This window comes from Sylvia atricapilla, chromosome 7 (genome assembly GCF_009819655.1).
Source record: "Sylvia atricapilla isolate bSylAtr1 chromosome 7, bSylAtr1.pri, whole genome shotgun sequence".
Taxonomy (NCBI): Eukaryota; Metazoa; Chordata; class Aves; order Passeriformes; family Sylviidae; genus Sylvia; species Sylvia atricapilla.
Window position 1 is genome coordinate 24,253,753 of NC_089146.1, and position 15,847 is coordinate 24,269,599.

The 15,847-nt window shown below is 41.1% G+C and overlaps 1 protein-coding gene across 2 annotated transcripts in view; it reads right to left on the minus strand.

Annotated features, from left to right (window-relative positions):
* Nucleotides 1-9,795, minus strand: part of XRCC5 (X-ray repair cross complementing 5) — a 49,424-nt gene extending 39,629 nt beyond the window's left edge. Inside the window, exons 1-6 of one of the 2 annotated variants that reach the window (XM_066323011.1) lie at nucleotides 9,697-9,795; nucleotides 7,255-7,368; nucleotides 6,532-6,715; nucleotides 4,796-4,844; nucleotides 3,139-3,261; nucleotides 249-440 (exon numbers count right to left, since the gene is read on the minus strand). In XM_066323011.1, the coding sequence (XP_066179108.1) occupies nucleotides 249-440; nucleotides 3,139-3,261; nucleotides 4,796-4,844; nucleotides 6,532-6,715; nucleotides 7,255-7,368; nucleotides 9,697-9,714 (680 nt within the window). In that variant the 5' untranslated portion in view covers nucleotides 9,715-9,795. The remainder of the gene's footprint in view (nucleotides 1-248; nucleotides 441-3,138; nucleotides 3,262-4,795; nucleotides 4,845-6,531; nucleotides 6,716-7,254; nucleotides 7,369-9,696) is intronic. The other variant, XM_066323012.1, reaches the window with a different exon arrangement.
* Nucleotides 9,796-15,847: the final 6,052 nt, after the last annotated feature.

The window sequence follows — 15,847 nt, forward strand, 5'->3', positions numbered from 1 at the left end:
AAGATGGAAGAAAACTGACTTTTTTTTGTTTAAATACAGATACAGGAAATTCATTTTCCTCTGAAATCTCTAAGCTCTTCTACTTATTCTAAAGCCATTGAAGAAGCTGTGTGAAAGGGACTAAGGTACAAGTAATAAAATTCACTGACTTCAATGAAACTGTAACACAACTGATTACTTAACTTCATCTTTTGGAGAAGAAATCAGAAAGTCTATCTAGTACAATAACCAGGATTAGCCAGATTTACCTGAAAGTATAAATTTCTTCCAGCCCTCCTTCTTCATCCAAAGTATACATGAGTTTCCTCACCACATCAATACCTTGCTTTTGTTGTTCAGTTAAACCCTTCCTTGGAAAAGAGCTTCTGTGCATATGAGCACTGGCACTTGCATCTCCATTTCCATCATCACTTGCATCTCCACTCACTGGAAATGGCAGACTAAGAAAAAAAGAAGCAACAGTTAGTTTGGTAAGTCTTTTTCCTTATTAAAATAACCAGTTGAAACAAACCAGAAAAGTTCTCAGGATCAACAATGTCTATCTAGCTGCAGACATGTATAAAGAGCTACAGGACTTGCAAAACAAATTAAGCAGTATTTCAAGTCTACGTGGCATTGTAATGTCTTGACCAGACTGATGCACCAGTCCTGGGTATCGTGCATCGATAACGAGATCCATGTACAGGAATAGATTAGACAGTAAAGCCAGTGCTGATTAGAAAGCAAGATCCATTAAAAAAGATTGAACAAAATAAAGCCCATAGAGAAAGGAATTAGATGGCAAGACAGCCTTAAATAGAAAAAGCTGTTGTAGAGAGGAAGGAAACAATCAGCTCTTTGCATTCTGCCTGCACTCCAATCACATCGTGGAGTCAGGTCATATAGCCAAAAACCTGATAAAGGCATTTCAAACCATAATCTCTAAAACCAACTGCCTGAGGAGAGAGAAGAGTCTCCATCACTGCAAATCTTTATCAGAAGGTTAGACAAACACTGCTCAGCAATGACAGACACACACACCTGACCCAGTCTGAAGTAGGGGATTGCTCTAAATGACTTGTTAAAAGCTGTTCCAGGCCTGTGATTCCGTATCAGCTCCAAATGCCAGCAAGCAGGACATTCTCTGCAGTGGAGCTATTAGGTATTTCTGGAACAAATGTTACTCTTTGAGATTTTAATAGCTTACAACACCGGGTGAATTTCTGACTGAAGATGACACATTTTCCCTGCACTTCATCAGATTTTAAAATTTAGCCAGGGGTTATAGATAAAATGATTTTGCTGCTCTTCAAAATATAGGAGAGTGTTAACTAAGTATAACAAACACAGAAGAGAAAGATGTGGCCTGTGCCTCTGAAAACACCTGCAGATTTTTCAGGTCTTTCATCTGATCCAATTCTGAATGAACCATATGATACCTTTTAGCACAATTCTACAAAGTGAAATAACTTTAACAATGTATTATATTTTTTAAAAAGCAGCCTACACATCTCTACCATACTTTCACCTCATTAGTCCCCACTAAACTTATCCATGAAGCAACACATAACAAGCAGAGCTAACATTAAGCACAACAGTGTCACACACAGCAAAATTCAAGATCAAGCTTCAGCAGTGTTTGGTACTTTTTAAGGAAGCAGATTCCACTGACAAAATATAGAAACTGTATTTTTAAGCTGATATGGCAACATCAAAAAGCTTCAAACCTCTGACAGGTAAAAGTTAGGCTACGTTCACTATACAATGCCCAGAGACTACTGTGATGAGAAGTACGTAATACCCAGCACCACACAATGCTCAGCATGTGCCTGGCACCTGGAAACAGGGAGGAAAACCAAATATCTGCTGCAAGTTACAACCTAGTCTATGAACAGGGCATAAGGGGATGCAGGCATAGGTTATAAAAAAAGGTTTAGCAAGCAATTGTTTTTAAACAAGCATTTTACATTTGTACAAGTAAAGATCAAATAATCCTTTGCTCCTGTGGCTGGAAGAGAGGGTGCAAACCTGGACCCAGTGCTGTAACAGCAGTATTACTTTTGTGCTTCACAGACAAGGGAGCAGCAGCTGAATACCAGGGCTCCAAAAGATGTACTGCGACTGGCAGAGGTACTCAGATTCATGGTGTTGCACCTCTACTGCCTCCAGTGCCAGCACCAGCTCAAATAAGCCAGGAGGGGCATGTCATATTGGAAGCATAACTGCTTCTGCTGTACAGACAGAATCTGACATTTTTGCATCCAGCCTCCCCTAAGCAAAGGCAAAGATTTTTTTGTAGAGGATCAGACCATGATTTTCCGTCACATTTTCCTACCTAATTCCTCTTTCATCTTCCAGATAGGTTGGCAAATGGCTTAAATGAATTCATTATGAAGTTCACAAATTGTTCCTTACAGAATGCTGGATCTAGGTAAATGTATATGGTCAAAAGTAAAACTAGGGCTTTAACTTTCTTCTGTGAAAGTATTTATTATAAACAGCCACATAAAGTTTTGCTTTTAAATAAACGCCTCTAGAAGGCTCACAGCTTCCAGCTGCCATCACATGCAAGAGCTGATATAGACCTTAAAACCACTACTGATTATTTGGATCAATGTTTGTATCTACAGTATGACAATCAAAGGATTCCTGTTCTAACACTTAAGACATTGTTTCCATTTTCCAAGCTCATCATTATGAATTTAACACTTCTCTTCAGACCTGCTCCTCTACTGACACCAGAATCTAGCTATTAATATCTGCAACACTACCTTGTTATTTCTTCCCAGTAACATCCTTACCTAAAAGGATCTAGGCTGTTGCTGTGACAAAACCACTGTTTCTGAGGCTATTTTTGGCCTTTTGTTTCCCAATTCTCTGCTTACATTGGGTTTTTTGTCTCTTATTTTAGATTTTGGCTCTAAGCTATAAGCTTAAATGTAGAAGAAGCCATCATCTTAACATTTATTTGCACATTACTTAACCAAGGGGACTTGGATCGTAACTGGAATTGAAGTTATAACTGATAGAAGTACTTACAATAATTATATTAATTACTGATACACTTCTAAAGAAACCATACAGCAGCAGATCACCAGCTATTTCAAAATAATTATTAAGAAAGAATAATTTCTCTTTAAAAAATGGCATAGTACTTACAAAAACTGAAGTGAAGTTCCTGTTTTCTTCAAGTTAGCAATGATAATTCCCAGCTGATCCTCACTGACAGGACTACTAAGGTCTGTAAACACTTCAATGTGTCTCTTCTGATATTTTTTTCCTCTTAAAATAGAGAAAAAAATTTACATATATAGAAAATATTACAAGGCAATTTTTAAATTATTTCCTTACAATATAATAACAAAAGTAACACATTTGTAATTACTTTCACCGAAGAAATATACTTGTAAAATGAAAGAAAGCAAATAAACCTACTTGGTAGAAATTGTTTTATCATAGCATGTATTATTTATCCTAAGTGTTTATATTTATATGATTCCCCTTTCTCCCTCCTCTCCTTAAATTGAGGACTCTAGCCCTGTGACTGTATAAATCACTAACTACATCTAAACGAATGGATTGCTGCCAATTTTCACCAATGTGGATAAAATGGTAATACAATATGTTAGTCTGTTTATGGATTACACTGGCTATTCCCTTTGCAGGTCTAAGTCTCTTCTTGGGAAAGTGTATTTTAAAGTACTGTTGCTGGTGGAGGTTCCATTTTAGTAATCTAATTCAGTAGATTTATGGGAGAAGATGGACTTTCAAGACTATTTAATATACTAAGAAATAGTACAGATCAGGAGGCCTGGCCAATGACAGAACAGAATTCAGTTTAATTGGTGCTGTTTTGATTTGGATAATCAAACATAAAAGAGTGATTTTCTTGAATTTTTACCCTACAGTATTTTCTCAAATGAAGGCAAACTCCATATCAAAGGGATTGGTGTATACAGGCTACAACAAAACCCAGTGCTCCACAGTTATTCAAGACTATAATGCCATAAATAGAATAATTTTCATTCACAACTCAGTTTTAACCATTAATTGGACACAGCTTTCCACACTGATTAGACTTTATTCATAAAAACACAAATTGCATCACCAAGTCTAGTGTTTGCACTCACAATTAGATCATATAACCTTTTTAGAAACATGCTCAAACTCTGGTTTGAGAGGAAGTGCAGTTACCTTCCTTTCCCTGCACCACTAGTTCACAGTGTTAGAAACACCTTGCCAGCCTAGGTACATTCACTGACGACTTTGTAACACTGATGTCAACATTTTTTCTCAGCTTCAAGAGTGTTTTTTCCTACTGTATCTTTATTTCCCACAGCCTGCATATTTACAAACAGCCACTTCATCTCCAACAGTCTTTAAATTTCTAGGCTGAACAAATTCACCTTTCTAGTTTAGTTTTCTTTTTTTCTTTCTAAAATGTGCCATCATATTTAAATCCAGTAGCCATTTTCTAAGCGTTTTAACATCCAGATTAACACTTTTTGAAAGCAGAACACAAGGAATGTGACAGGAAGGGAAGGCTTTGTGCCTTATATAATGGCATGAATACTCTCACGGCTCTACTAAAGAGCTGCCAGTTGCCTCAGAAAGCTCTCCAATTGTCTGGAGAAGTCAGATGTCTCACAAGGATTCTTTGGAGGCAAACTTCTGGAGTGTGCCTTTATCTTTAATTTGTTTGTTTGTTTTAAGAAAGCACTTCCCATTTTTATACACACTGGAAATATAAAACTGACACGAAGACAGATCAGTGTAAAGTTAGACATCTGTGTAAGACTTCAGGTTACATACTCACATTGTTTGCTTCTGAAGCAAGTCCATGCACACAATAATAGCATCCAAAACTAAGCAAAATTAAGAAAAATCTCAGAATATGAATCAAGTAATGAAAAGTGTTTTTCACATAAAACAATTTTACATTTTTACTCCCTCTCAAAGACTGACAAACATGCTTTTTAGTTAAGAAATACTCTTTTGAGATACTTTTCAATAACTAATAATAATAACTAATGTGCAACAGGTTCCCATATAACTTGTGTGTATTGTGATCTCATCTCTGCCCTACTTACCCAGTGGAACACTAAAAAGGCTACTTCAGATCCCAGCCTCTCAACTGTGAATGAGAGGCTCAAGTCCAAAGAAGAGACAATCTAACCTTTAGAATGATACTCTGAATCCACCAACAAAATTTCAATCTCTCATTTTCTCATGCAAGTTTTTCTTCAAAGCACTTGCATCTGACAATCTCTCAGTTTCTTTCTCATTACAATGTCCATTGGGAATATATGAGCCAGTTGACTGGCTGCACACTCCTCTCAAACAGCTCTGACTGCCTGGATGGAGCTGGGTTTTTATGCAGCAATCATTTTATGGCCAGAGAGAGACAACAGCAGAAACTGAACTTCATGTAAATGAAACACATGAAGGAGCACTATAAGATCCCCCTTTAAAACTCTTCACCTTATATGTAGCTAAGATCAGAACACATTCAAACATGAATGGCATTCAAACCAGGAATTGTATTTGGCAATGTTAGAAATATTTTAAAAATAAATCAATCTGATAAAACTCTACTCTGCTTTCTCTGGGGTACAGCTAGTTTTCTTCATAGTAGCTGGCATGGGGCTGTGTCTTGAAATTGTGCTGAAAACAGTGATGATGATAATATAGGGATGTTGTAGCTGTTGGTGAGCTGTGCTTGCAAAGAGTAAAGGCCTTTTCTGGTTCTTGTACCACCCTGCCAGTGAGGGCATGGGAAGCTGGGAGGAGACACAGCAGGGACAGCTGGTCCCAACTGACCAACGGGATATCCCACACCACCTGGCATCACACTCAAAATGCAAAGCTGGGAGGAAGAAGGAGGAAGGGGGGATATTCACAGTTTTGGTATTGGTCTTCCCAGGTAACTGTTAAGTCTGATGTAGCCCTGCTCTCCTGGAGATGACTGAACACCTGCCTCCCCATGAGAAGCAGTGACTAATTCCCTGCTTTGCTCCGCTTGTGTGCACAGCTTTTAACTTCCCTATTAACCTGTCTTTATCTCAACCCATGAGTTTTCTCCCTTTTACCATTTCCGTTCTCTCCCCATCCAACTGGTGGAGGAATGAGCCAGTAGCTGTGTGGGGCTGAATTGCCAGCTGGGCTTAAACCACGACAGTCTGGTTTCTGGTACTTCTGCTGACTTATTTCATAAACATTTTTATTAAAAAGCATAAACCAAGTTCTGTAATGCTATTTTTAAAAATACATGTCTTATTTGAGGCCTAAAATTATATTACTATCTTTGTTCTCTTTAATTAACAGAACACTTCATAAAAGCAATGATTCCTTTTAAGGCCAAGGCTACATCTGTTAGCCTAAAAGAACGTCAAAAAACAGCTAAATCTGCTTTTGGACAAACTTAAAACCACAAATTAGCTCAACTCTGGTAGTAGTTAAAACTTGGGAGGCTGAGCTCAATTTCACAACATCGACTTCCTGTCTCCTACATAGCTGAATCAGTTCAAGAAGTGCTCTGCAGCAAAAGGATACAGTCTGCTTGTTTAGAGCCTGCTTTAATCACATTTTGAATGTCTTCCAGCAGATCAAAATCTGGCAGCATTAGTGACCTATGCACAGTAATGTTTTGGTATTGATCCTCACTGGCAAGGCCATTGCTAGTGCCATTAGTGCCAAACAAAACTACAGCAACTTCATCTTTACTCTCAGCAAAAACCTGCAGATACAGAGAACACAAAAGAGGTATAAAAACACAGGTAGATTCACACACAACTATGTTAGGCAGATTACAGCAAGCTGAACTAATTTTAAAACATCAATTACAATGGATTTACTTTTTTACTTATTCAGTTCTATCCTTTCAAAATGTAATCTTACAGTGAGTTCACAAAGTCATATATAATTTAACTAACAAATTGACAAGAGGCTATCTGGGATAAAGCAAACAAAATTGACAGATTCAATCCTCAAAGTGAGTCTTCTGTGTGGTAATTATTAAGTGTCACAGTATTTTAGAGAAAAGTACTACTTTTCCCTAAAAATTTCTACTGCCTTGAAGAAAAACGATGACCAGCCCAACTATCACATCGCATGCACAAAAAATACAGCTGAAACAAAGAGCACTGTCACTCCTGCAGAAACAGAGACTAATTCTCACTCACTCCTCATTTATTTCTATTACTAGTAACCAAGAAAAATGTTTCACAGTTGTTATTGTTTCCCCTCCCTTTTTAACACTTAGGGAGTCACACACACCTGTCTCTGCACAAACTTTGTCATAATCTTCTTGGCTTGGTCAAGTGAAGACTCTTCACCAGGGGAAGAGCTGCTCATTGTAAGGCCTACATCCAGGCATAGCACTACTGCCACCTGGAAAAATGAATAAGGATAAAAAATAAAATACAAGCATTATTACTCAAAAGGTTAAAAGGGTACATACAAAACCTAAAAATGAAACTATATTACAAGTGGTTTCTTTTACAGTAACTGTTAGTAAGACACAATGGTGGAAGACAGAACTGGTATAACTACACTGAAAAGAAAATATTTTAATCTTGTACCATCTTCTAGACATTTCAGTGGAAAATTTAAAAAAATCCTGTTACACAATAACCTGTAAAGGGCATGCAATTTCTATACAACCCCATGAATGTATCAGGGATCTAAGTCCTAGTGCTTTTCTGCACTAGGACATTAAACATATATTTTAGTTGACAACAGCAGGGACAAATTCCAATTTCAATTTAGGGGCTTAAATCCCTCAAGTCAGTCCATGTTTTTGCATTTCTGATTACCTCTTTAACTGATCTATACAAAACACTGCCCAAATCTGCCCATGAATTGAAACTAGAACTAAATAAAATTGTTTCTTGCAATTTCTCCTTTGACTTTAAGTTCCTCTAAAGCTTTTCACAGATTCTCCTTATCTTGATTAATCATCCAGATGAATGCACCTGGAAGAAGAATTCAGCAAAATGAAGCCTTGCATGTCCAAGGCCGGGTCAAATTTATTCTCATGGATTAAAGCAAAGCTCCCTAAATATACATCAAAACCTTGCTTGGTGGGATGAAATTACAATGCCTGAAAAAATGGTTTACCAGAACAGGAAAGTAGGGTATTACCTAAGCTGGAGCCAGCTAACTTGTTCTAAAATACAAAATATATAAAATTCCAGAAGAAATTAAGTTGACAAAAGGATGTGGCCAATAATCCTAAGTCTGTCAAGTGACACAAGATGCAGAGTCTGCTTTTGCAAAGCAAAATGGATGAACAGAGAGAAAATGTGCTGGTCTAAGCTCTACATATGACCTTGCAAGCAACTCCAAGTATCTTTTTTAAAGACCAGCTGAAAAAACCTGATCCTTTTTGTCACCCAAACACTTAAGTCTCAAAACCAAGTTATGAACAACTTGCCCAAGTCAACAGTCTAATGCTCTGCATTAGCAGCTCTCAAGCTATTTTATTACCCTCCTTCTTCTCCCAGAATATATTGTGCACCTCCCATGTCATTTTAGCAAGCACTGGTTTAATCCCCTGCATCATAAAAGGAGAGGAAGAGATAAAGAAAGAAGGCTGAGCAGCAGAGCTCCACAAATTGTCCAGCAGGTTATACTCAGTCTCAGCACTCTGCTCCTCACCCTGCCTCATCAGTGGCTTGCCTGGGAGCTGGGAACGAGTGTCTGAGTCAGCCAGGTCTGCAGAAGCTTGGAGTGGAACAGTCAGTTACCGAGGCCACACTGCATTCTCACAATAGCCTTATCAGTGCCCAACTCCAGCCTGAGGAATTACTCTGCCCACAACAGCAGCTGCAGACCCTCCTTGGCTTGCTGCTGTGCTCCCTAAAAACACACAGTGGCTGGCAGTCAAATCCATCCTGTTGTCCAAAGGGGGTAAAATTCTCTTCACAGATGGCAGGATGACAGCAGAGAAGCCAAAGAAGCGCAGGAGTGAGGAGCTGCTGTTCTGCTTACGCAGCACATGATCAAGCGTCAAGCGCCAACATCCTCTTCTGGAAGGAAACAAACCCAAGCTGGGTGCCCCTTCAGGTATGTGGAATCCTCCTTCAGGAAGAGGGCAGCTCTTTAGATAACCCTCCTCTATGCCTCTCTTCAGCTGTTATTAACCTGTGGGCATCTCACCTGAGCACCCAGAGCTGCTGCTGGCAGGTGCAGGGCCCTGAGCGACACTCTCCCGATGCTCCGTAGGTGTGACCGTAGGACAGCACTGTCCCACCTGAACTAAATCAACCTGCTCTGCTCAAGCACTGATAAGGGTGATATAGAACAAGCCTGCCTTTATCGCTGACCTGTCGGTGCTCAAGTAGCTATAATAAAGCAAAGAGAGAGATGGCAAATGTAGTACAGATAAAACTGCGTTTAACAGACACTAAACTGCCCTGTATCACAAGAGATCTTAACGCAGCTTTCACCAAGTTTCCTTACACGCACCACACATACAAACTGCATTTTCAACAGAGCAAAACCAGCTGTACCATTATTCTACCAAGAGCAATGGCAGTCACTGCTGCACTGCGCTTTAAACAGGAACACTGATTCCCTCTGAGCCAGTCAGCTTTGCACTGGCAGCGGCTCGGCGACCAGCACGGGGAGGGGTTACCCGGTGCCGGGGTTACCCGGTGCCGGGGTTGGGTGCATGTGGGTGCCCGGAGCCAGCGGGACCCCGACCCCCGCCCTCACCTTGCCGCCGCGCGCCATCGGGCTCGTTCCGGGACGCGGTGCGCCGCGCTCAGCGCTCCGGCCGCCGCCGTGCGCCGCCCGCCCCGCGTTCCCTCCGGAACACCGCGACGGCGCCTCGCGTTCCGCGGCGGGGGCAGCGCCGCCTAGCGGCGGGCGGGGGCTCGGGCAGTGGCCCTGCGCTGGCGCGGTTCGGGGCGGGCCGAGGGGGAGGCTGAGGTGGCTGTGGTCGGGCTGGGGAGAGGGAAGGGAGATGTCGGGTGCCCCCCGCATCTTTCTCCTCAGGGCTCCTCCCAGCCCTCCCTCAAAGTGCCGCATCTCGCAGGCGTGGCTGGCATTTTGGCCATAACGGGGGCACAGCGTAGCCAAGGACAAGCCCGAGGTGAGTGGACTGGGGTCCCTGAGGCACGGCGGTGGCAGGGCGAGTGTCAGAGAGGCTCTTCTGTCCTGTCCTAGAGCACCTCCCGGTTCCCCCATCCCTCTGAGGGGAAGCAAGAGTCATGCACAACAAGCAAAGGAAGCCAAGGCATTAATTCACTGCTTCCCCAGGGCAGACAGGTGTTCAGCCATCTCCAGGAGAGCAGAGCCCTATCTCGTGTAATGGTGACTTGGGAAGACAAACTCCATCACTCCAAATATCCTCCCCTTCCTCCTCCTCGTCTCCAGTTTATATACTGTGATGTTATATGGTCTGGGATATCCCTTTGGTCAGCTGGGTTCCTCTGTCCCAACTATGTCACCCCCAATTCCCATGCCAATGTAACTGTACAAAATGCAGAAAAGGCCTTTGCTCTGTGAGGGCTGCTCAGCAATAACAAAAATACCTCTTATATTATCAACCCTCTGTTCAGCACAAACCCAAAACACATCCTCATACCAACTGCTGTGAAGAAAATGACCTCTATCCCAGCCAAACCCAGCACATCCCCCCAGAGGGGCTGTCTGCAGGGCTCTGCAGCCTCCTCTTCATGGCACCCCAGAGTCCCACAGGACACAGCCCGCTGGGGAGCAGCCATTCCCCTTCATCACAAGGACAGGGACTCTGGCTGTCTGAAGCATCCCAAAAGTTGCGTTCTGCCCATGAATCACCAGTGGATCAGGAGTGTTTCAATAACACAGGCACAACACTGGCTTTCTCCCACCACTAACAACAGAGAGAATTACTGAACCACACTGCATCCAGGCTGTTTGATCAAACTGGAACTCACTGATTTTAAGAATTCCTAGTAAAACAAATCTGCTATATCAGGTATATCTAGGTGTCCATTGGCTATTAAATCATTAGAGATGTATGAGCATGGCAAGTATTTCATCACATGTATTGAATACTTCTTGTTCTGCATTACCTTCCTGTATCCTTTGAGGATAGCACTACCAGTGTCTTCCACTTCTAGGTATATCTCAAAACCCACATATTATCTATAATTCTCAAAACAGAGCTCGAAGTGGTGATACTAGTATAGCTACAAAAGAATAAATCTCACACAAACGCTTCAAATATCTTGTACCAGAAGACGACCCTACAAACACAAGTGTTTCCTTTTTATACTGAGTGATGTCTGAAGACAAAAAACCCCTTTCCCTCTTTACTACATTGCCATGCTTTGGGAATACTGGTAATTGAGGGATTCTCTCTTCAGAGCACTTTGCATATCAAAGGAACAGAGCAGCTTGGCAATGTGACAAACATTTTAGGGAAAACCGGTAGACAAAAAAACTCCAGTCAGCTACTGCCAGAGAAAATCTTGCATTGTCTTCCTGAATGTCTCTAAGGAGATTTCAGATTAATCAGCCAAGGAAATCAGGCTGCTTACTATCATTATTATTATTCCTGATGTTATCTCAGTCCAAAAACCTCCCCTTGGGCTCACGACCAGGCAAACCTCACTCCGGCTGATTTCCAACATGGCTTGAATTCCAAGCACGAGACAGGAGATGTGCACACACACGAGGGAAGAACAGAGAAATAAGAACTCATCAATTTCATCAGCAACAGCTTTTCACACACCAGCAGAAAAGCGTTTTGCAAGGCATCATGATCAATGAACATTTTATTTTTGTGCTGGGGTTGGAAAGTAAAACCCCAGCCCTGACTGCTGGAACGGAATATTGACATAAACTCCTTCTCTCTGAATCCTAGATTTGACATGAAAGCTGAATCCCAGGCTTTGGTCCAAGCTCTTGCAGCTAGAGCTGTAATTGCAAACATTACTCAGAGAAACCAAATTTGGGCCAGAACTGGGAACCTCTGATTGCAGGAGGTTTGTATCCCCAGCCCAGGCCCTAGCATCCTATTTCCTTACAAAGTCTGAGTAAAACTAAAGACTCCTATATGCTTTAGTTCTCAGTCTGACATAAATGGAGGCTTTTAGCTCTCTGGCAAAATACACAAACAGTAAACCCAATCATTTCCACTTCACACCTTCATGCTGCCAGGTTTCTTCAGAACTGTTTTGACCATTCAAAGGAAACTGGTTGATCATTCCTGAAACAAATCTTAATCCACATTTCCTTTTTTCTTTACGAGTCTGAACAGAGCTCTCTTATTGGTAATCATCAGATCTGACTAATCAACTCCATCTGAGGGCACTGGAGCTCTGTTAGCCTGGATAAAGATTTGAGGATCTTTGCTTGTAAAAGCGTATAAAAAACATCTGGGATTAATTGTCCATTTCTATTGTACAAATGTTAGTCTCTGGGTGTAAATAATAAATATGTGACATCTTAGAGGACTTGGGATCGAGGGTGATCAGCTGTAATCTCATTCACACCAAAGTGAGTCCCACCTTAGTGTCAGTGAGGTTCTCACTCATTACTCTGCTCATTTCTTTTTTGGTTAAAAAACCAAGCCTGGATTAAATAAGCACACTCTTGGGAAGCAGCAATGAATGGTCTGCTTTGTGCTTAACTTCACTCAATGCCTTTACAAGGCAGCAAGGAAAATGGCTTCCCTGTTTCTTTACAAGGAGGAGTGTATTACCCAGAGAGTTATAGCTGAGACCCAGCTGCTTGTGGTATCTCTTACATTTAAGCAATTTACATTTGCTCAAAGTAGTAAGATGACTTGGGCTTTCTCCCTCTTTACCCACAGGGTGAAACTTTGGATAAATGCCTGGTGGAAAGATAAATACCATAGCCATCTGGGATCTAGCCCAATAGCTTTATTGAAATGGATACATGAAGCAGAATTTTCTACAGAAAAATAGAATTAACTTTGCAATCATCACCTATTCTTTGCCTGGGATGATGCATAAAAGTGGGTGCTAACTGCAAACTGAGGAATTATGAACTGAGTTTTCTACAGATAAACAAAGCAGATAAACACACTGTGACACCAATCAGCTTTGTATTTCCACCAGCACAAGCTTGGCAGCAAGCTGGAAGACAAAATAGATGGGAAGTTGGCACCCAAAACAAAGCAGAGCTTGGAAGCACATCGGTTAGTATCCTCCTACACTGAGCTTTGTGAGGTGCACAGTTGTCTTCTCCCAAGAGGCCTTTCCAAACACCTGCTTGAAAGCACATGCCAGAACTGTGGTGCAGACTAACACTAGTATTTATTGTGTCTGTTTAGTGATTTCTGATGACCCTTCCAAAGGGCTGCAGGCCTAACTCACAGTGTTTGCTTAGTTGCTTCTGTGGAATACACCTGCAGGGAAAAAAATCTCAAAGAGCCACTCTCTAAAGCAAAATTGGTCTTTGGCTTTGAGGTACAGGTGTAAGTCCACAGGGCTTGTTCTCTGTCTATTGACTCAAAAACATTTTGCACATTTAAAAACTGTGCCTTTAACAAACAGAAAAATAACTTCTAAAAAATCTTTTTGAGGATTTAACAGTTTTCATCTGTTGACCTACCTGTTCTGTCCATTTTCAGTTTAGTTCATGTAATGCAAAGAAATGAGCCTCTTAGGAAACAAAGACATTACTGCAGTAGGAAAATCAGCAAAATAGGAAAGATTATAGCACACCATCCAACCTTGCCTGAAAATGCAAAAGAAAAGCATAGGAAGGAGAGGTAACGAGTGAGGAGAATATATTGACTCGGGGTGTGTCCTGTCAGGCACATTCCAGCTCAGGGGCTCCTTAATAACGGCGGATGGGTGGATCACAGCTGATGAACTACTTCAGTGCAGCACACCCAGAACTCCTAATCCTGTCACACTGCAGAGGAGAAATGGCTCTTCAAATCCTTCTGCATGGATCTGAGACACAGAGGTCTATGTTTGCAATTCTTCTCCCGCAAGGGTGTCACGGTTGCTTTTCTTCCTCACTGCTCCCCGCCTCAGCTGCTGAATTTACAGTTTTTCCTTCCTTTCCCTTCTCCAGATTATGCGGTAATTACACATTTCTAAGGCAGAAAAAACACCCCTTCCACTGGCTGTCATACACCAGCAAAGGCTTTATCAGGGCCACAGAGAGGGAAAGCATGAAATCACAGGCCGACAGTGATTTCCCATTCCCCCCCTGTGTTTTTTACCTTTTCCACACTATCATGGAGTCACACTTCAGAATCACACTCTTCTGTAGCCTGCATGTACTGTCCTGCAGAATTGCTCCCCATCCAGTAGTTCTTCTGCCTGCAGTTTTTTATTCCCATTGAACTGAATGGCACATATATTAACAAGTTGAATCCTGGTTTCTTTCCTCTTTCAATCCATTTATGAAATTGCAATGATTTTTTTCTTTAACTCTAATCTTCTCAGCCACAGTGCTGCCATTCCCCTCATTTTGGTGAAATTCCAGATTTCATAAGAACTATTTTTTCCTTCAGCCTGGTCACAAAAGGACACTGTACAGCCCAAGGTGGCCAGTCCTGGGAACAACCACTAGACACAGTTGAAGATATATCACTCTACCTGCTTTTGCAGCTATTTTGTCATACACCAAAATGCACAACAGTTCCCAGCCTTCACAGGAGAATATATTTTAAAACAGCATCAAAGCCTTACCAAAAAAAAAAAAAAAAAAAAAAAAAAAAGACGGTAGAAGAACAATTTGACAACGTGTGCCCTTAGCCCCACTCCCGTCCCCCATTTTCCTTTTACTTATTATGTTCTGACTACCTACTAAAGGTTTAATTATTTGGTATACTACTTTCCACTGTTTGGAACACAAAGAATCTCTAACTCCCAGACATCTTTGCCCTCTCATCCCTTTTCAAAGTAGGTGCTATATTTGTAATGTCACACATGATTTTCAAGGGAAATCATTAAAGCTTGTTTTGGCCAGTTTTATATTTGCCCTGGATGGAATTCACCTGGCACAGCTGATTTGAAAACATCTCCACTGTTTAAGCATGCTCTGACATTTCCTGTTTTACCTCTAATCACTTTTTGCTGCTGATGTTAATTGTGTTGCTGCCTGGTTGCAGATGACCTTTGTAAATGGACAGCCTTCCACAGCTGTCAATTATTTAATTAGCTCAAAAGGCAGAAGCATATGCTGTGGGTCCAAAGGTTCCATCCCAGCTGAATCTCATGTAACTGTCAGGAGGAGTCTATTTACTGTAATTTCATTTTCTTTATTTATTCATTTTTCTGTAAGAAGTAAAGAGAACATTAAAGTTGTGAAAGTCCATCTCCAAAATAACGGGAATTTCTGACATTAAAGTTTCTTTTCAAACCTTAACCAAGCATTTCTCTACACTGTGATGCCTGGTCAACTACAGGACCAGATACCTTTTGTCCAGCAATGTCATAGTTGAGTTTAAAACGTATTGGGATAAAGTTAGGGCTGTGCACTAAAGAAGTCACGAGACTCTTGCCTCATTTATTACAAAAATTGGGAGACAGAGAGTCAAAGAGAAAATTCCTATGATTATGGTAACTAAATGGCACTTTAAGAATTAAACTCTGCTTTTGTTCAGCAGATTGCCTGTAAGCTGATTTACATATCACTTGAACCAAGTCTCTCACCAGTAAGCACTGGGTGTGTGAATCACATTTTCTTAGTGCTCAGTTTGAGATAAGTCAGATCTGTGTAAGTGTTGAGCTCTCACAGGTGTTTGTGCATGGAGCTTCTCTTTCAAAACAGAAAATGCCTCATTATGCTAAATGTCCAAAAAATCAACTACAAGGAGCAGCTCAGAGAGGCACTGAGCTTTCTTAGACTTTTGTATCTATTAAAATATTGTGCCTTTCTTGCCACATATTAG